Below are 20,488 nucleotides of genomic sequence, written 5' to 3' on the forward strand. Positions count from 1 at the left end.
ACAAAATCCCACCTCCTATACTTTATCATTTAAATTCCAAAAACTAATCAGAATTGTGTTATCTTAAAGTTGTAGAATCACTTTCATGTTAAATTAAAAACTGACATTTTAGTTTTGCTAAATTAAAAATACAGGAGCTACAGTAGCAACTCAGTGCAAGAACAGACAGCACACCTTTCATTTCCTAGATTCAAATCTTATTTTTTCAATACTTTGTATGTTTATTTTTGATGACAGACTCAGTATTAGGTATTTATCTCAGCTGCTCTTTTCTCGATGGCTTGTGTCGCTCTACCTTTCTCTTTAAAATACCCCAAAGATGTTCAGTTGGATTCAAGTCGGACAACAAACTTGGCCCGGTTTCACTTTGTTCCTCAGTGGAGACTCTTGTATGATTCTGTTCTTTGGCCGGTTCTCATGCTGGGATATTCCTCTACTTCAAGGGGAGTCATTTTCTGCTGTTCTGATTTGTGGTACTATGGCTTCCTCTATACCTCCTGATTACTACTGTATCTTTGTTTCTCGGATGTTTAGATTCTCACTGATCTTCCTGGATCCTTTTCCATCTTCGTGAAGTCTCACAATCAGATTTTTCAGTTCTTCCGGCGATTCTTTTCCATGTGGAGCCATGATGTGCGCATGCAGACAGGCACAGTCCATCGGTCCAGAACGTAGAAGGTTCAGTTTTTCACAGCTCATTTTAGAACCGTGTTCATGTGGTTGGACTGATTCTAAATCCCAAATGGACTCACTGCATGGGTGAGCCTCTGAACTGCAACCAGGTTCTGGGCATTTCTTTACTCTTGTCACATTTTTCCTCACTGTGGGTTCACTTTTCACTGCAATACGAAGTCCTGCACCTCTACGGAAGCAGCACAGTCATGAAGAAAGATAGGGAACTCAGAAATAGATTTTGTGAAGTATGTCACAGTTTTAATGCTGCAAATCATAAAAAATGACAGAAGTTGATTATCTATGATCATTAATTTTAGAAAAATCTGGATTTAACACGTACAACCTTTTCCCACCTGTCCACAGGTGTTACCAGTACTGGAGAAAAAATAATGATGCTGTAGATACTTCAAATTACTACTATAGTTTTATTAATTCTCATACTGCTCTCCCTTCTGTTCTGTGTTAACAGAGAACAGAATTTTTGTCACGTTACTGTTGGTCACAGGTGAGTCACTAATGGCTTCACAGTTGCACTGAGAAGCACTCAGGTTTTTTTTCTTACAGAATCTGGTGCAAATGGTTTATTTTTCTACATTATAAAATGAGACTTGTGTGATTTTGAAATGCCACTTTTTGTAAGCTTATATTACATACATACATATATATTATATAGAAATTCTATGCTTAAGAGATGTTGAAAATCTGAAAGTTGTTTGTTTTTGAAGCTTCTGGCTGTAATAAATGGTATAATGTTGCCATATTTCAAAGATTACCAGCCTTTCAAACCCAACAGTGGATTTAGAGGTTGAGAGGGGTAATGGAAACAAGTTTAAGTCACATTTTCTTTTTTGAAGTTCTTGTGACATTTCAAAAATTTGCTTTAAATTTCCTTGACAATTATATGAAAGCACAACTGTTCAGCTCTCAATCAGGTTTTTGCTGCTTTATCGGCCACTTGTGAACATCTGCAACTAAAACATGTCCTCAGTTAAATGACTACTTTCTGAGAAAGCACTTGCTTTTTCTTTCTGTCCATCTGCCACAGCAAACGTGACTGGATTTACCTGTAGTATATGTGCACAAGCTCCTCAATCTGCTCAGTCTTGGAAATAAACAAACTACTTATGTTAAAAATGTGAGAGCCATGACATGTTTTACATCGTCTCTGACTGGAGGACGAACAGGAAGCTTGCCTGGCTTCTTGTGCTTCTGTAGTGAAAAGTGGTTCACCGAGTCACCAGAAAACTGTGTATTTGTCAGATAATATCTTCTTGACTTCACAGAAAACTCATCACCCCGACAACATGAGAGCTGATGTACAAAAATACATTTATTTGAAACAATTTCAAAATGACAGTTTCTTTACCGTAGAAATATTGAAATAAGGATGAAACAGAACATTACTGATGATGCATGCATTGTAGGTTTTTGTGCACTGAAGAACATTACAATGCTTTTGCCTTCTGAAAAAAATCACAAATGCAAAGAATCTCTTTCAAGTTCAGCTTCCTCTGGAGATCTTGGTGCTTACAGGATAATTTGGCGTTTACGCTACTGGATGAGAACGAAATTTCCAGTGACCAAAGTGACAAACGCTTGAGTTTCTTTCAGTGGTGACAGTTCAAATATCTCTGCTTAATCTGTCTGTTTTGTTGTGAGGAAAGTCAGATTCTTTGTGTATTTGCCGTCCATTCAAACAGAAAAAAAACTTGGTTGGAGATGCTCAAACTTTCAGATTTTTCTTCTTCTCTTCCTTCTAATCCTGTTTTGCTAATAAGAGACAGAACAAAGTGACGCAATCAAAGCTTCCAGCCAAACACAATGCAGCCCAGCAAACAACCGCTCGCGTGTCGAACACAACAAAGCTGAGAAAGTGTCTTTGTGAATTCTGTCTGCGGTAACGAGGCTTGGCTCGGCTGTTTGGTTTCAGATGAGAGCTCTCTGTTCGAGGTAATTCATACGAGATGTGACAGCGTGGATCTCTGCAGCGTTTCGTCTTCCCACAACCGCTGTTTACTGCGGCTGAGCATCGTAGGAAAGATCAGCTTCTTATTATCATCAGAAACGTGACGCAAGTCAACGAAAGGCCACTTGGCTTTTTGTAGGACTCGAACACTCAGCGCTGGTGGTGAGGTGCATGCTGGGAGGACAGTGCTCCCTCATTTCAAACTAAAGCAGGAAGTGTTGAGTTGTGAACGAAGCAGATGATAACAGGAAGAGAGAGTTGATGACAGTAACAGACTGAAAATGTTATATTTTTCACAGTTTGTTAATTTAGTGAAGAGAGGTGAATGTTTTCTTTCTGCTAGGGATCGATGGATATGGGTTTTTAGGACTGATATTGATGGCGGTTGTTGGTAACCAAGAAAGGCAGATGACTGATATTTGGAGCCGATATGTGATGAATAGAATTTTTTCACAGCATGTGGCAGCAGAGAATCTGTCATTCATAACTAGGCTTCTTTATTAACAAGGGTGACTATAAGTGAATATGTAAAATAGAAATAGGAAAGATTAAATGAGGACTCTCTCCTCTGTTTATGTGGGATCGACTGAGGTTGTTTCCTACAGTTACACCTAATGCTCTTCTCTCTTTTCTTAATCTTTCACTAAATCTTTCACATGTTCTATCACATGTATTGCCCACTGATCTTAAAGCATTATTAATTATTGTTTTGCAGACTCTGTGTCAGGGTAATTTGTGGTTGCCTTGTAACTGAGCCGCTAGCCGTTAGCATAGCCTTAGCGACTGCAAGAGTAGCTAATTTTCTGGTTTGTTGCAACATCTTGTGTTTCTTGTTCAGTTTTGGCAGTTTCTGCTTGAGAGACAATTTCTGAGGCTGCATCACACCTGAAGTAGCAAATTTAATTAATCAATTATCTGTCAAAATAACGCAATTACTGATAACCAGAAATATGCCAAATTTCGGCCATGATCATCTGCCATCCTGAAAATCGATCTATCCCTAATTTCTTCGCTGTTCTCCTCATAAATGAAGACTACAGGGTGACCCAAAAGTTTGGAAACAAAGTTTAACTGCAGTGTCTACTTGAGTTGGGGGGGTGCATGAATTCACTCTTATTTTACCCATTTTTGATATAGCATAATAAAATAACTTAAAAGCATAGTATTTGCCGAGTGCAATAACTCGGAAGAAAATTAGTAGAACCATAAGGTACAGGTATGCTGGAGCAGAACTTCAAAATGCAGACCATCAGTGTCAGATTTCAAAACTCTTGATGGTAAAGTATCTGACGGTTTTAATTTATTCAAACATCCAAAAGTACTATGAGGACATTTACTGGCCAGTTTGAGGAACCTTCATAAGCATGAATGAAGGTACATTCCAGAAGATACCAGTGTAACCAGGTGGTGGAAACGTTCACAACTTTGTATAAGAAACAAACACGAACATGTCGAAATATGTTTGTTTTACACTAATCTGTTACTCTTCTGAATATATCTGTGGTACTGATTTATTGAAATAACATTATATTATTTGGATTATAGACTTTTCATTTGTTTCCAAACTTTTGGGTCACCCTGTATATGACTAAAAATGTTAAAGCCACCAATAAATTCTATTTTTCACAGCTTGCTGCTTTATTGGAGTGAAATAAATCTTTTCTTTGAGTTGATATCCTATCATATTCTGAGTAAATATTTTTTAAAATTTGTATAAATGATGAGCAGGTGTGAGACAATGGGATGGGAGTGAGTGTGCAGATCTTCAGCGCAGTCTTTAACCTCACATTGCAACTAGAAATTTCAAACTTATTTTGTCTCGAGTCAGGATAAATTAGCCAAATGAAAGCCACAGCGTCACTGGCTGCACGTTTGTGATTTGTACTGTGGTAGAAGGAGCAGAGTGAGCACCAAAGCACCAAGAAACACTGCATTTGTTGATTTTTTTTTTGATATTCTGCGTCAGTTTAATGTATCATAAGCAGTGCTAATCCTCTAAAATACCTGCTTTCTGTAGGCTCAGAGTTGGGTTTGATAGCCGGAGTGCAGGATTTTTACATATAATCAGCTGTGAGTAAACTTTGTATTTAGTAGTTTTTAAAAAAAAAATTTTTTGGCAACATTGCTACAGAAGTACTGAGAAGAATTTCTGCTACTTCAGATAACAAAGAAACTTCTTACAGTCTGAAACAGAAAGCAGTAGCAGTGTGTAATTACTGTCACTGCCAGAAGGTGGAGGCAAAAGTTGGAACTCTTGCTTGTTTAACTCCAATTCTTTTTCCTCACCAACAAACTTTCAGTCAAGTAAATGCCCAGTTAAGGTTAGTGCCACACTTTTGGCACCTGTGAGTACATTAGAGTCTGTTAAAGTTACAGTAGACAAACTGTATCTGCCGAGTTGCTACAGAAACCTACACATACTCAGGTGGTGATAAATATGCTTTAACATTTGGTTCCAATGTGCTGCTCAGTCTGTTTACACTGCTGGTACTGCAGCTGATAGAACACAAATTAGAAAACGGATTATTCTATTGGTCTTTATCACAGACGATATTCAATCAGTAACATTAATGTGACTTAAATGTGTCTTTCAATGTATGAAAGTTTAAAGTTTCAGAGCCCCAATGTGCATCTGTGGCATTAGAAATAAGCAGAATGACACATGACTAATATTTTTCTAACAGCATTCCTCTCTTGAACCATTTTCAGTAGGTTTTGCTTTTGCTATAATACACTTCTACACTCTTCACAGCTCTCCACTCTGTCTGTTGCTCTTAACTGAAGTAGGCGGAACAGGATTGTTCCATTTCGCGCTTAAGAAGAGTCTCATGACGAGTCAAACATCAGCTTTCATGCCAGAGTGCACTGAGCCTGAAGAATAAAACTTAGGCTGCATTCTAATATCCATACTATATAGATGTGTCAGTATGTGTCAATACAGTGTCAGATGCATGCCAAAATATCAGACTTTTAAGTGTGCAAGTCAGCATGCTTTTCTGGCCATTCTGAGCCTCAATCCTCTGCGGTTAGGTTACACACACCGAGGTGTTGCACATAAGGATAAACACGCCTGAGCTGCCATTTTGCATCTCAGACTGTGGTGGTCAAAGGCGCGTTATTACAAGGAAGTGGTCTGTCTTAATTGTACGAAAAACTGCATGAAACAGTAAGTACTGTATGAAGGCAGCTTCATGCACTGAAAATGTAAAAAGTATGTGAATTCAAATGCAGCCAAGTTAAAAAAAAAAATAAAATGTTGTACCAGTTATCTCAGATTGGGGTTTTAGGCTTTGTTGAGCCATCTAACACAAACCAAGCCTGACTTTGTTGAATATGTTTGTAGTTTAAAAAGCCTTGTTTTGATTTGTGTTTACGAGGACACCAGCCTTTAATTCAGCAAATACACTAAAGCACAGCTGAACTGGGTTGAGTCAGTCCATCCGGTTGTTATAGAGACATTTTTATTGAAGACCCCGAGGAGACGCCATGAATTTGTGAAGTTGTTAAAATATTTCAGTGATGCACCAAAATCACGGACCGACTTAAAGTTGAAGGTTTAGGTCAATTTGAGATTAATTTTTTAAATTTTCTAGGGTGTTCAAAACAGAAGCAGCTGAACCCAACCACAAGCCTGCAGGTGTTTTAGAGGATTTATGCAAAAAGTAATACGAACTCACGTTTTATACTTATGAATGAACGTCACCAGGATGTAGAGCATTAAGTGAATTTGATCACTGGTCGCCACGATAGAAGAACTTTTTCAGACCGATTCAGCTTTTGTTCTGAGCTTAAGTCAGAATCATTAAAGGCAGAATGTAATGCTGTGATGGCAGCTTCCGAACGTGGTTAAAAATGTCTGATTATTTACCATATATGTTTAATGAAAATATAAACATATTAAACACGTTTTCCCTCCTTTTGCAGGGCAATGGAGGGAAGTCAAATCCGCCGACAACAAATCTACCTGCGCTGACAGGTGAGTCCTTCCTACGAGATACGATGAATGAAACAGAATGTAGCAGGAATCAACTGGGCTCTTTTGGACGAATGATTAGAAAATAACTATTTACAACACTTGCTTATCTACAACACAGAAATCGTGTCCTCAGTAAGAACATGCACAAGTCAAGGACCTTAGCAAAACAAAGTTCTTTAAGTAATGTTTTAACACACTTTGAAAAACAGACCATTGTCAGATCTTCTGTCGTCGCCATGGTACTCAGACTACAAGCATGTAGAAACTAATAATATATACATTTAACAGAACAGATGATAATATTGTACATTTCAATAATATTCCCTGTTTGACTGAAGACGTTATAGTCTATATATAGGCTGAAATGATTCTCAAAGCAAAACTCCTTAAGGAAATTTACAGAACTCTTCATCATAGGTTTCCACGAAAGATATTTCACTCTGCAAATGAATGTCAGTATGTAGCTTATACATCCACAAAACCCAGTAAGTTTTGTCAGTAATTACAGTGATCTCATTGAGTAATTAGCTGCATGGATGTTTGCTGAACGAGACATCCATGCAAGTCTGTATAAATGAGGTCCCTTAGAAAACTATTAACATCAGTAGTGTTGAGAATTACAAAACAGAAAAAGAGAAACCCCCGACACTGTGATAACTTTGCTCTGTACTCGAACCGACACTCTCCGGCTTCACACACTGGTACAGTTTGGAATCTCCCTTGTGCTCTCGCAGGCATTTCCGACTCCCCCTGAGCAGAAACAAAAGAAAAACAAGGCAAGAACAAAGTTAGTTAGCTCAGTGTTGGTCCCAAAAAAGCAAATAAGTGCTTTGACAGTGATACCTGGTAGTTCATTTCCAATCAGGGCTCTGAAACTGGAAATTATAAAGTGACCCATTGTGTTAGAATGCCTTTAATTCAGTGCATGAGCTCAAAGACAGCTTTAATACTTGATTGAAGTTTTGACATGTTTCTGTACGTTCCTCAAACACCAGAAACACCTACAGTTTCTCTGGTGTGACTTCCTGTATGCATGCAACTCTCTGAACCCCAAAACCCACCAGCAGCTTTGAAAGGCATGCTACTGTTTAAAAAAAATCACGGAAATGGCACGTTTTATCAGAACCCGACTCCTGAAGTTCTCTCATTTGTCATTAGGTTTTGTTTTAGGAAAAAAAAATATCCAGATGTAATGTTCCAGTTGTGATATTTCATCCAAATCATATTATTCTACATGTGTTAAAAAAAAAATCACCAAAAATGACCAGTAGCTTTAAGGAGAATATACAAAAAAATGATTCTGAGCTCCAGAAAACAACAGAACAGCCATGACTGACTTAACTGCCACCATCAAACGCATAGCAAAAACGAATTTTTGGCCAAACTGAGACAAATATGGAAACTAGTTTTGTAAAATGTAAATATCTGTAGTATGTAGAGCCACCAGTTTGTTTGTTTTTTCTCTAGTAGTGGCAACACCTGTGCACACTTGGACACTTGTTGTAATTTATTCCACTGTTTTTTGTTGTTGTTGTTTTTTTAGTGAAACAAATTTGTTTAGGAACCCAGAAATGAAAAATGATGTTATTTGGAATCTCAATTTGGGAACCTGTTCTTGATACCAAACCCTGATTTCAGCCTTTTACTTCGGTTTTGATCGTTCTTACTCACTGCACCCGATTAAAACTGCAATTCTGACTCACTCCAGTCCAAATTTGAATGTTTGTTTTCTAGAGCTGCAGCAAAACCTTTTCTATTTTTATCATCCAATAATCTGTGAGTTATTTTCCTCAGTCAATCAGTTTTGTATGGAGAACATTTAAATTTGCAGCACTCCCCTGCAATCTGTTTCTGATCCATCTATTATTGAACACACTAAAAAATTAAGGAAACACTGCAGATACAGGAGGAAATAATCATAATTTTATTTATTTATTGCTAATTATTCATTTTAAAAGCTCAATTTCCAGCAGTATCCAGCTGCTGGTGTAACGGTGAAGCTGTGGTTGGATGAATGGTTATGGTTCAATTATGACTGTGAGACATTTGTTTTTAATGGTCGCAACACTGACTACATGCAGCAGTACTGTGTGTCCAATGTACTAAAGCTACTAAATACTTGAACTCTTACATAGATTAATAAACACATCTGTCATAGAAACACCCCTGTTCACCCCAGGGAAAGTCCTCAACCACATCCTACTCTTTTGTTGGACCCTGTTCCTAATTATAAACTCTAATCTGCTCTGCTTTAGCAGTCCTGCAGTTCTCCTGTCATAGTCTAGCCACATGAATGACGATATTCCCAAAGAAAATACTGCCTACCCCTACTTTAATCACACAACACAATAGTGTCCAAACAAATACATTTTTTCTAGAAGAGACAGGCTTGACTTGGTGATCGATAAGAAAATTAAAGTGCCTTTAATCAACCAGATTAGCCCCTGCAGGTTTCAATTCAGCCTTCATCAAGGCGTCACTCAGGCTATAGGCAGTTCATGTTGGCAAGCAGAGAGCATTGTGGGGGTTTAACTAGCAAGGGACACCATGACAAAGACTTCTGTGACGGTTAATGACATTGGGTCAAAGCTGATGTGTTTGAGAGAAGTTGGGAACAACGAGGACAGTGTTCATGTGTAACAGATTCACATTTGTGGCTTAAATCTTGTGTCTGTTCTGTAAAATGGTAATATCAGTGCAGGAGAAAGGTCCACTGAACTCAGTTTGTGTTATCGATTATTAGACGATAATGCTGCCAATTGCAGAATAGGAAAATTATTCAGTATCTCCATGGATACTTTGAGATTCCTAGTGGAAACTAAACCTTATTAGTTCACCTAATACATTTTAATTGGTATGTAGCACTACTTAGTGGAATACATAACACACCTGAGCTGTTTAAAAACAACTCCAGCCTACAAAAGGCGACCTGAATATTAATACCTCACATGCCCACTTTGCTGCGGACCTTTTAAAATAGGGTGTTTGTCCAGAGGTCAAACACAAACGTGTCCTAAATCAGTTTCTCCTGTGTATGGGCTGCTGGTGGTGTTCAGTGTGCAAAGTTAAACTAATGTGAACTTTGACGTCTGCTTGTGCAAAAGCTCAAACAGCGATAAACTGTCATTGCACAATCCATTAGAACTAATGGGATTTAAAGCACAGCGGAGCCATTGTCGTTCATCCAGCCATTATCTATACACCGCTTTATCCTCTGTAGGATCACAGAGGGGCTGGAATCTATCCCAGCTGACTCAGGGTGAAGGCAGGTTACAACCTGGACAGGTCACCAGTCTGTCACAGGGCTACAACAATCACACACATTCACACGTTTACAGACAATTTAGAGTCAATGAGAGTTCCCAGACCGGGACGTGAAACAGGAGTCTTCTATCTGTGAGGGAACAGCGCTAACCCCCATGCCGCCCTGCCATTAGGGGATGTGGTACCCCATCACAAAGAGCAACGTCACGGATATGAAACATCTTTCAGCTTTTCATTCAGACCTGGACTTTTAATGGGTCTCTGCACTAAAAGAAGTAGGTATGAAGTTTAGAAAAATGTCTAAGAAGAGAAGAGCTAAAGAAACTGCAACAAAGACAAACACTTGAATCTTGTAGTTAAGGGCCACTACAAGTCCAGGTGTAAAAGAGAAGCTTGACAATATTGCACATCTGTGAAGATGTTTGTGATGTGATGAGCCTCCTTTTGCTTAGAGTCACTATTCGTTTCTTTCTTCCTTGCAGCTGTCCAACTGCAGAGAGCAAGAAAAGACCAGCCGTGATACATCTGAGAGCTGCTACTTGTTGTTTTATGACCTGATGAAGACTACAAGCTGGAGTGTAAAGGTGCTAAACTCACTTATTAAAGACATTTTAACTTTAATAAGGAACTAATTTCTCTGTCTTCTTCAGTCTAAAAAAAGCACTCTATTTCCGATATTTGCATTTGCTAATTAGCACTGCTCAGCTTTGTTTACTTTCCAATAACAATTCAATCAAAGCACAGATGTACCAATAAATCAGTTGCTCCCTCGTGCTGCTAATGGTCAAAACTGCCCAGGGTACTGTTCATTTAAGCAGACTGTAAAAGAAAATTCTGGCTTATTTCAACCTGCTGTATTTACAATGAATGTGTCTAACGTGTCGTGCTTTACACTCGTTTAGCACGAAGTCCCTGAAGGTTTCCAGAAAAGCAGATTTTTTTTACGTCGTTTGTTGTTGGGAGTCTGACTGAAAGGAAACAAAGCAGCTGGTGATGGTGGATCACTGTAAGGATGGTCACAGGTCATTTTAGTTTGATAGGTGTTTATTGGATGTGGAGATCACAAACAAAGAACTGAATCAAACAGAAAAACTTCAAGAGTCCCTGAGAGTAAACCAACCGTAGATGTGTCTAAAAAGGCAGAAAAATGGTCTAAAACTAACCAAAAAACGTCCAAAATGACTAACAACCGGTTCAAAATGTCCACAGATGAGGAGCTGACATAAATGGAAGATGAGATGAGAGGAATCCAGCTGTTTAACTCCAACTAATGAAATGAATTTGTCTTTACTGCTGGCTTGTAATTGCCCAAAAATGTCTGAAATTGGATAAAAAGGTGTCCAAAATTCAAAAAGCATGTCCAATATTACTGAAAAGCCGTACAAAATTATAATAAAGACAGCGCATCTCTGTAAGCTCGTTGTTCCCTGCTCTGCTGCCCACTGAGGAGGAAAACTGGTGACTTGTCCAAAATGTCTCAAAAATTGTCGAAAAAAATCACTCAAATACTGTCCAAAATGACTAAAAAAATGGTCCAAAGTTATCTGAAACATGTACAAATTGACTTGAAACTTGTCCATATTTATCAGCAGTGCAGTCCACAGCCAAGGAGCTGAATTGAATAGAAGACAAGATAGAAAGACAAAGCAGGACATCTTCAAAGACAGCGTCCGTCGGGAATGTGTCCATGGATGAAACAGTCCAGCTGTGGAACTACAACTAATGACTTGTCCAAAATGACTTCAAATGAAAACTTGTTCAGAATAAGTAGTACTTCTTCAAAATTACTCAAACCTGTTCAAATGACTCAAAATGTGTCCAAATAATCAAAAACCCACCCAAATACTGTCCAAAAATGACTCAGAATTTGTCCAAAAATCTTAAAATTGGTCCAAAAATTCCACAAATACTGTTCAAAATGACTCGGTCGTTATTATAATTGACTGAAAACCTGTCCAGAAGCACTCAAAACAAGTCCAATGAATTAGAAACCTGTCTGTATTTTTTTGGACGTGATAAATCAAATGAAAGACAAGACTTGGAAGACAGTCCCTCTGGAAAATGTTGGTGTTCCTCTGATGCCCCTCATCTCATGGCCACCCTTCCTAAGCTTCTGCTGGACATTTCTTCTGCATTTACACAAAAAATATGTTTCTTTCCCACTGTTACCAATGGTCTGCTCAAAGAGAATCTTTGAAATCCTCTTTATAAGATCTTCATCTTCCTGTAGTTTGCAAAATTCAGGCGGTTAATTTCAGTTTTTCCTTTCTGTCAGACTAAAAAAATAAAGGTTTAGAGTGATTCCTGTAAAAATCAGTTTTCTTTAAAGGTCTGCAGGGAGCTCATACCTACTGTCCAACTAGACCGTGTTCCTGAATCTCCATTATGGAGGTGAAGAGTGCAAAATTACCTGACATTTAAAGCAACAATAGACACACTGTTGGAAATACAACAGGTTGAAATAAACCATAATTTTCCTTCCCTGTTGTCCCCAGAGTTATCACAGCCTCCTCTCCTCCTGGCCAGCTTTCAGTGAGCACGAATATAAATTTGATTACAATATAACTTTCTTTTTTTTCTACTTCATTCAATCTAATATGCTTTCCAAAGTATTTCACAGCTGCACTTTGGTCTGCTCTTATTATTACATTTTACTGTTCAGTATGAGCCGCCGCCTCCTGTATTGAATCAAGGTGCTACATGATTTCATAAGAGGAATAGTGCAGGAATACAGATTTTAAGCAAACAGTAACAATGAACACTGAGGGGAATAAAAAAAAAGATTTTCTACTGGAAATGAATCTGAATAGTCGTAGCCTCGATGCTTCGGGCTGCAACTTTCCATCCTCTGCAGTGACTCCGAACATCAAGATGCAGATCAGAGGCAGCCAAACTGTCTTCAGCACTATCCTATAGCTAAATAAATCCACCGACTGTTGCTCACCAGATGACCTGTGCTGCTTTTTTGCTGTCAGTAATGATGCAAAACAGCTTCGTATACATTTGGAGTGGGCACCAGTTCGCTCACGACCACGTGTTGGGCCGAAATATTCGTCTTAAACAAGTCAAACTGCAACCAAGTGATGAAGGCCTGCTGCTATGCTCAGTTCTTTACTGTGCTAATCCCCTTTTAGGACTGTTTTTGTGCTTCTCTGAATAATTAAAAATGCTAAAAGAAGATTTAAAGACAATTTACCAATTCTTTGACTTTCACTCTAAAGAACCAAACATTCGATGAGTCCAAAATCTTCCATTCATCCCCTCCTCACTATCGATGATTACTATGTAGGAAGCTCATCTGCAAAAATATCAACTTTTCTGCATTGACATTATTGATTACACCACTGCTATCGTTCGATTAAAACATATCTGATGGATGCCTGCTATGGTAGTGAACCATAGCCAGCTAGGTGTACTTTCCTAAATTAATGAATGAAAATAACGTTTCTATTCATTTGTGTTGTAATGCATTGCTCTGCTTCCATTGGAAAAAGTGATTTAAACTATTATTTTTATTAAGTTTAGGATTTGAACTACAGTCTACTCCAGCCTACCAGAGAAGCTCTTTAAAAAGAGAATCAGGACAGGAACTCTTCCCTTCTGGACAACCAACGTTGGTTCACAAACAACAATACAGAATGTGTCTGACCAAAAACCTCTAAAGACTCACTACAGCCAAGATAAAGACACAACTCAGCTGCACCAAATCCACTATTCACTGCACACATTAGCACCATGTGCTAACTATGGCTAAGGAACCACATTTACCAAGACAACTATCCAGTACAAAGCCCTAAAACACACCAAGAAACACATTAAAGACGATTTTACTGCTGGAAGCTGCAAGCCAACGCCTAAAGAACAAACTAAAGCAACAGACCCAAACCCAGTTCAATGGTGAAGAGAAACAGAGGAAATGTTTGACTACAGTCAAATCAAGGAAGACACTGAACTGCTCAGGTGTTCCTGATGACACCAAGCAGCCACCTGGACAGCCAATAGGAACACAGCTTACTGGAAGTCCAGAGGGCTGGCTTAGTGAAGGAAATTTAGTTTAAAGTTGAAGCAGAAAGTTAACAGAGAAAGTTGAAAACCACCTTCTGATACCTGAAATCTCTGCGTTTTCACACAAAGAACACCTGAACATGTCAAACTGGTTCCATAGTAGAACCTTCACTGTAACAACGTCATAGTATGGTGTGTTGCTCAAAAAACATTACGACCGGCTGTCTAGGGTCGCCGAGGAGCGACACAAAAACAGGACAAACGCTGGTTTCCAGGGGTTCGGAGGTTATTTATTTGAAAGAGTAAGTTTACAACAACACAACATTTAAGCAGAAAAATCACAAAGTCTGTCTTTAGTTCAGCTGAAAATATTAGTTTTTGTCTTAATTTTTGACCAACCTTTTCAGGAAGTAAATGGAGAAAAATTAAAGCTCTCATGTAGAAGTCCAACTTATTTTGGATCCGTGTGGAGAGTTTAATCTTAGAGTTTGTAAAGCTGTTGAGTTTTTAGAGTCACATGGATTGTTTTGACATTTAATGGAGAGTTAAGTGTCTGATTGTAATTCTGTTCAGTGAATGGATATTTTAAGTTATGGAGATATGTTTTGTTTTTGCTTCAAGACAAATGTTACAAAGTAGTTGCTGGAGATATTTCAATCATGCATATATTTATGGAAAATACTGAAATGTGTTGTGCTCATCCAGCCACAGAACTTTCATCCATATTTGACATGAAGAACCATTTTCAATACCGCCTGCCCTTGCTCTGGTTTTGTTTTTTTTTTCAGATTTTTTTAAGCTCAATGTTTTGTTTTGTTTTTTATTATCCCTTAATGTTATCTCTATAATAAGATTTTAACAAGCAAAATGCTCATAATTTACACTAGAATGCAGGAAATAGGATCAATAATTTTTAAAAATGTTTGTACATAAATTCAGGCATCAAGGGGTTAATACTATGAAATATGTCTTAACAACATAAAATACATCTTAACATTAGAAAATATGTATCAGAACTAGAAAATACATATTAATGCTATAAAAAATAAGCCTTAATACGATAAAATTTGTGTTAATGCTAGAAAATATATCTTAATATTGTATAATATGTCCTGATATGATAAAATATGTATTAATACTAGAAAATACATCTTAATCCTATAAAATATATCTTAATACTGTTAAACCAGAAATCAGTGGAAATGCCACTCTTGTCCCTTTGCCATTTTCCGACCCAATGCATGATGGTACATATTGCTGGTTAGTGACCATCGGCTGTACTCTATTATGGGATAGTATGAGTACACCATATAGGGTGTAACAAGTATAACTTAGCATTCAGACAGCACTACAAAATGGACAACGCCCTATACGGAGTGTAGTGACTGATTTCAGTCTTAGGTCGTCAAACAACAACGTAATCATACAAACTTGACCTACTTTTGACCCGAGCGTCCAGCTCCTTCTCCATGAGTTCTTTGGATGTGGAGAACTCACTCAGCGTGATTTTCGGCGTGCTGTCGCCTTGGCCCACCGAGCCGATCATCTCCTGCTCCTTCTCCTGGTTCACCTCGGCGTAGATGTTGATCCAAGGTATTTTTCTAAAGAGGAGATCGGGAAAAGAGCCGCTAGAAAACCGTTTTCTTCAATAAAATCCCCTCTTAGACTGAAAACAAAAAGTGTTTCTCGGCAGAAATCAGCATTTTCACAGCCTTCTTCAAACCCCAGTCATGTTTTCAGCAGCTAATTTCAAAGAGAATAGTTCTGTTTCCTGCTGCTGATAAGAGAAACTTCAGCGTGGTCTCAAAAATTACAATAACACTGATATCTTTCCCATCTGCATTTATAACACCTAATATACATCTTTATTTACTCACTATCCAATTTGTTTCCAATTAGTTTTCATTTTGGTTATTAATTGTTCTGTTTTGTCAACTGTGAGATTTCTTGAAAAATGCATCCTCTTTAGACTAATGGGAAAAATTTCCTATCCATAATTAATGACAGCTTTTCCATTTTCAAGAGATTCATTCTGAGTATGAATAATTTATTCAGCAAATAAGAGCCGCGGCACAGAAACTGCATATTAAACCATTTAATAGTGTTTTCCCCCCTGCATTTTAACAGTGATTGGTGCACGTGTCTGCAGAGGAATGATTGAAAAGCACGACGGCAACCTCTGGAGGGACTCGAACCAGCAAACTGGGCTGTAATTGATGGGCTCATCTGGCATCATCAATAATGGAGAACATGGTAATGGATACGTTCTGCAGTTCTACATGCTCCAGCTGTAAGTGCAGCAGGTGGAAGTAATCACAAAGATGTGCACCTCTTGAATTTGTAGATGAGGAACACGGCGAGGCCCAGAAACACCACCGAGAGGAGCATCAGTATCGCCGAGCTGCTGTGTCGAGGGCTCGAGTCCACCAACGGAGCTGTGGGAGCAGAGAAGGAGACAGAGAAGGTTTGTCTTCATTTTTAACTTCATCAACATCCATCCATCCATTCTCTATATACCGCTTAATCCTCGCTAGGGTTGCGGGAGTTGCTGGAGCCTACTTCATCAACAGTCACTGCAAATAAAAATGTATAAGAGGAAAACCGTGCTTAGCCTGCTGCCACCACAACCTGATCCTGGATAGATAAATAAAAGTAAGGTTGTTAGAAAAATCCAATTTAACCTTCTGAAAGTCAAAATTCACCAGCAGGTTTGATGGTGTCTTGAAAAGCGTAATAAATTTATACAATTTGCAAGAGGATACAATTCCCTTTTTGTCATTAGGAGGTGTATAATGACCTGAAGTACAGCGGTACAGTACGAAATATGCAAATATGAAATGTAACAATCTTGTAGAAAATACTATGTACTATTACAAGTGTACAATTTTATTTATTGTCGTACAAACTATACAGACAGTTGTGTAGCTGATGTTGCTTCATCATGTTTCTCATCATGCGTCTATTTTTATCTTTTATTATTATTTCTATTGTTTATTTGTATCATCTATTTGATTTTTTGCCTTTTATTTATTTACTATGACTGCTATTATTGTTTTTAGCCTTGTGTTTTTGGTTTTACCCTCTATCAAGACAGTCAGATTCCACAAAACTTTCAGAGCAGTCTGTCAAACAACTGTTGATATTTACCGTAAGTTTGAACCAAAGTGACCGGACCGGACATCTAAAATGACTAAAACATGGTGCAAACTATCTAGAATTAGTGATCCAGGCTCAGAATTGTCATTCCTCATGCCAAATTTCGATGCGTAGTGAATTTTTCTACAACCAACAGCTTTCTTCTGACTGGAAATAGAACCAAGTGATAAAACACTGTGTTCTTAGAATTAATAATTATTAACAGTTTTTCTGCATGTCTCCACTAAAATTTTGTTTCTCTTTGTGATGATCTCCAGGTCTTTGAGGTTGAAGATTGTTGGCTGAATTCATGGAGACCAGTCCTGTTTGGTGTGTGACTGACATGTTTCTACCAGGACTGCTCACATTCATCAGGATGCTCTCGGTGCTGATCTTTGGATTCTTCTTGGACTCGACCGTTCTTATCAGTGCAGGACTCACTTTTATCTTCCAACCTGCTCTATGAGATTTGTCAGTGTGGAACTGCTTGTACTTTTTGATGATGCTTTGCACTGTGGACACATGGAAGAGACTTGAATATGGACAAAAATGTGCAAATCTCTGTCTCTGTGATGGACCCTAACAATCTTACTGAGCTAGTTTTCCATTGACTAGTAACTGATTGAGAATGACTGCATCCTCTGTTCTCAGTTTGTAGTGTATTAGAACGCTCTAGAATATGGACCATTTGGAATGGTATGGAAGCTGGATTTTCTCTAAAATTCATAACTTCAATGATTATGACCAATTCTGGAAATGATATTGTGATCTTCTATCTGTCTATCTGTCTGTCTGTCTGTCTGTCTGTCTGTCTGTCTGTCTATGTTGTCTACAGCAGTGTTACATTATGAGATGATGTTCTTATTTTAATATCTCAATATCTCAAATGTCACAAAGGTACAGCAGCATGAAATTGCTGTTTCTGTTGCCGGTTGGTGAAGTGTGACAGAAGCACCAAATTCAGTTGGATATGAAATGGTTAAATGCATTTATATTAATGTCAAGCAAGAACCCGACCAAACATGCACTCAGCATGATTAATATCACACTACATGGTTTTAGCTCGTGAGGCGTCCGACTTACATTTGTCTCATTATTTTTGAGGATTGCATTAACTTATGCCATTGAAGGAAAAATCTAAAGTTTCCATGCTGCTCTTGAATTGGAGGCACGTGTGCTGCTGACCTTTCTCTAGAAGCTTGAAGGCTTTTTAGAACTTTTCTCACGAGGTGAAATATTACGAGGGATCCAGCTTGGTAGACCTCCACTGGTTTAGAGAGTAGCACATGCCACCCTGTTAATACTTTGCAACTGAAGCAACAGACGTCTCATGGCTGTTTGCACCTAATGAAACCAGCCAAGCAACGAATACGAGGTGTCCAGCCACAGCAAGGACAAGAGTTGCTGAGAAGAACCAAACCCTGAGCCAATAAAAACGTAGAGTTTTCCAGTCTTACATTGTTATTTACAATCACTGTGCCACCGCGAATCAGCACTGATTTGATGCTCAAAAACAGCAATTTGCTATTTCTGCCAAGAGAAGATCTTGAATGTCACCCAGGCTTCTGACTCCCAAGCAGTTAAGAGCTGAACAGTGTTGTTGACTTCTCAAGCAATTCTGAATTCTGCTTCTGCCCTCAAATTGTACACTGTTCTTTCTCAAGGACTAAATAATCAACATAATTATACTCAGTGTAACACTCATTTTGTGGTTGGATGGCTGTAAAAGAAATAGAACAGATGTTCAGCCTTTGATGGCGGGCATAAAAGATCCCTCGTCTCAAGGAGCTCCACTTAAAATCAAACTCCCTCCCTCCCCTACGTCCTTTTGCTTTGGATGGAGGCAGGCTGACAGGAATTTTAATTGGTGGACCAAAGAAAAATTCTTGTTGTCAAAGAACGGTCATTATACTTCTGTTTCTTGCCACTTCAAAATAAGAAACAAGAAAATGCTCGGGGGTAATTTAATTACCCTGAGCAGTTAATATCGTGGTTGATAAGTTAATGACAGTATTGACAGTAAATGTTTGTTTCTTACCCAGTGTTAACTGTGTGTTGTACACGATCACCCTGACGCCAGGCTTCAGCTCAAACTCCACCAGGTTTTGGTTCAACGCACTGACGATTATGTCGGATGCCTATTAAGCACAAATAACAGGGTTTACAGTTTTGCAGGTACCATGATACAATTTGATGAACATTTTGTTAAAGAGCTCATATTCTGTTTTCTGTCAAGTGTTAAAGCGCTTTTGTGAAAACTTTCAAAGCTCAAACTCAACACTAAAAGGAGTTATTCTGCCTAAATAACACATGGATCCTGACGGTGTTGATGTTGGGGTCCATGTCCAGTGTTATCAAATAAGTCACCCTTTGTGCATCTCCAGGTGTATTTGCTTTCTGTATTTATTTAGTTAGTTTTATAAAGTTGAGATCATTGCTTTACCCATATCTAGCTTCATGTATGTCTTCAAATATATTAACGTGTGTATTTTATAGTTGGGTTACACATTAAAATGATTGACTGTGCCCCTTTATGAAGGGTCTGAAGTGGTTAAAATAAACTTAAATCTATATTTCCCTGGTCTTTATTGAAATATATATCATTACAATGATCAATAATGGTCAGTATCAACTGAAATGTAACATTTTACTATTTTAAATTATTCTCTTGAGACAGGCGTGTTCCCCTCTGCTTTTAAAACCTCTATTTTAAAACCTCTCCTGAAGAAAAGCAATTTGGATACAGCTGTAGCTGATAATTTTAGATCTGTATCCAATTTGCCATTTTTAAGTAAACTTTTAGAGAAGATTGTTTTAAACCAGTTAAATGATTTTATTAGTTTAAGAAATATTTATGAAATTTATCAATCTGGTTTTAGGAAAAAAATCACAGTACAGAGACTGCTCTGGTCAAAATCGTTAATGACGTCAGGTGGAATATGGATAACAAATTACCCTCTGTTTTAGTTTTATTGGACCTGAGTGCTGCATTTGATACTGTTGACCACAACATTCTTTTAAGTAGACTCCATGATTTTATTGGCATCTCAGGCACTGTTTTTAGCTGGTTTGAATCTTATCTTAGTGGTAGAAAGTTTTATGTGAACCTTGGGGATCATTTATCACAATGTTATGACATTGGGTGTGGTGTTCCCCAGGGTTCAATTTTAGGCCCTACTCTTTTTAATCTTTATATGCTCCCACTAGGTAATGTCATCAGGAGACACGGCTTCAATTTCCAGAGCTATGCTGACGACACTCAGCTTTATGTTGCTGGTCTCCTGATGACACACAGCCACTCGATGCCCTTTTAAACTGTATTTTAGATATTAAATTATGGATGGCTGACAACTTTTTACAGCTCAGCCAGGCCAAAACTCAGGTTTTAGTCATTGGTTCAGGGGTCAAGAGAGAGAAACTGGTCAGCAAACTACAAGTATTATCTTTTAATCCATGTGGGCAGGCTA

General features: G+C 38.2%; 1 protein-coding gene and 1 long non-coding RNA gene across 2 annotated transcripts in view; one reads left to right on the top strand and one right to left on the bottom strand.

Moving 5' to 3' along the window:
• Window positions 1–1,987: 1,987 nt before the first annotated feature.
• Window positions 1,988–20,488, bottom strand: part of sorcs3a (sortilin related VPS10 domain containing receptor 3a) — a 307,833-nt gene continuing 289,332 nt past the window's right edge. The window contains exons 24-27 of the mRNA XM_051945511.1: window positions 19,060–19,159; window positions 16,216–16,321; window positions 15,327–15,487; window positions 1,988–7,367 (exon numbers count right to left, since the gene is read on the bottom strand). Coding sequence (XP_051801471.1) covers window positions 7,309–7,367; window positions 15,327–15,487; window positions 16,216–16,321; window positions 19,060–19,159 — 426 coding nt within the window. The 3' untranslated portion in view covers window positions 1,988–7,308. The remainder of the gene's footprint in view (window positions 7,368–15,326; window positions 15,488–16,215; window positions 16,322–19,059; window positions 19,160–20,488) is intronic.
• LOC110960158 (uncharacterized) lies at window positions 2,505–19,594 on the top strand. The gene is made up of 6 exons (XR_002596284.2): window positions 2,505–2,625; window positions 6,566–6,617; window positions 10,364–10,465; window positions 16,014–16,139; window positions 16,231–16,350; window positions 17,300–19,594. It is a non-coding gene; the product is annotated as an uncharacterized LOC110960158 (long non-coding RNA).

Source organism: Acanthochromis polyacanthus, chromosome 3 (assembly GCF_021347895.1).
Source record: "Acanthochromis polyacanthus isolate Apoly-LR-REF ecotype Palm Island chromosome 3, KAUST_Apoly_ChrSc, whole genome shotgun sequence".
NCBI classification, from domain to species: domain Eukaryota; kingdom Metazoa; phylum Chordata; class Actinopteri; family Pomacentridae; genus Acanthochromis; species Acanthochromis polyacanthus.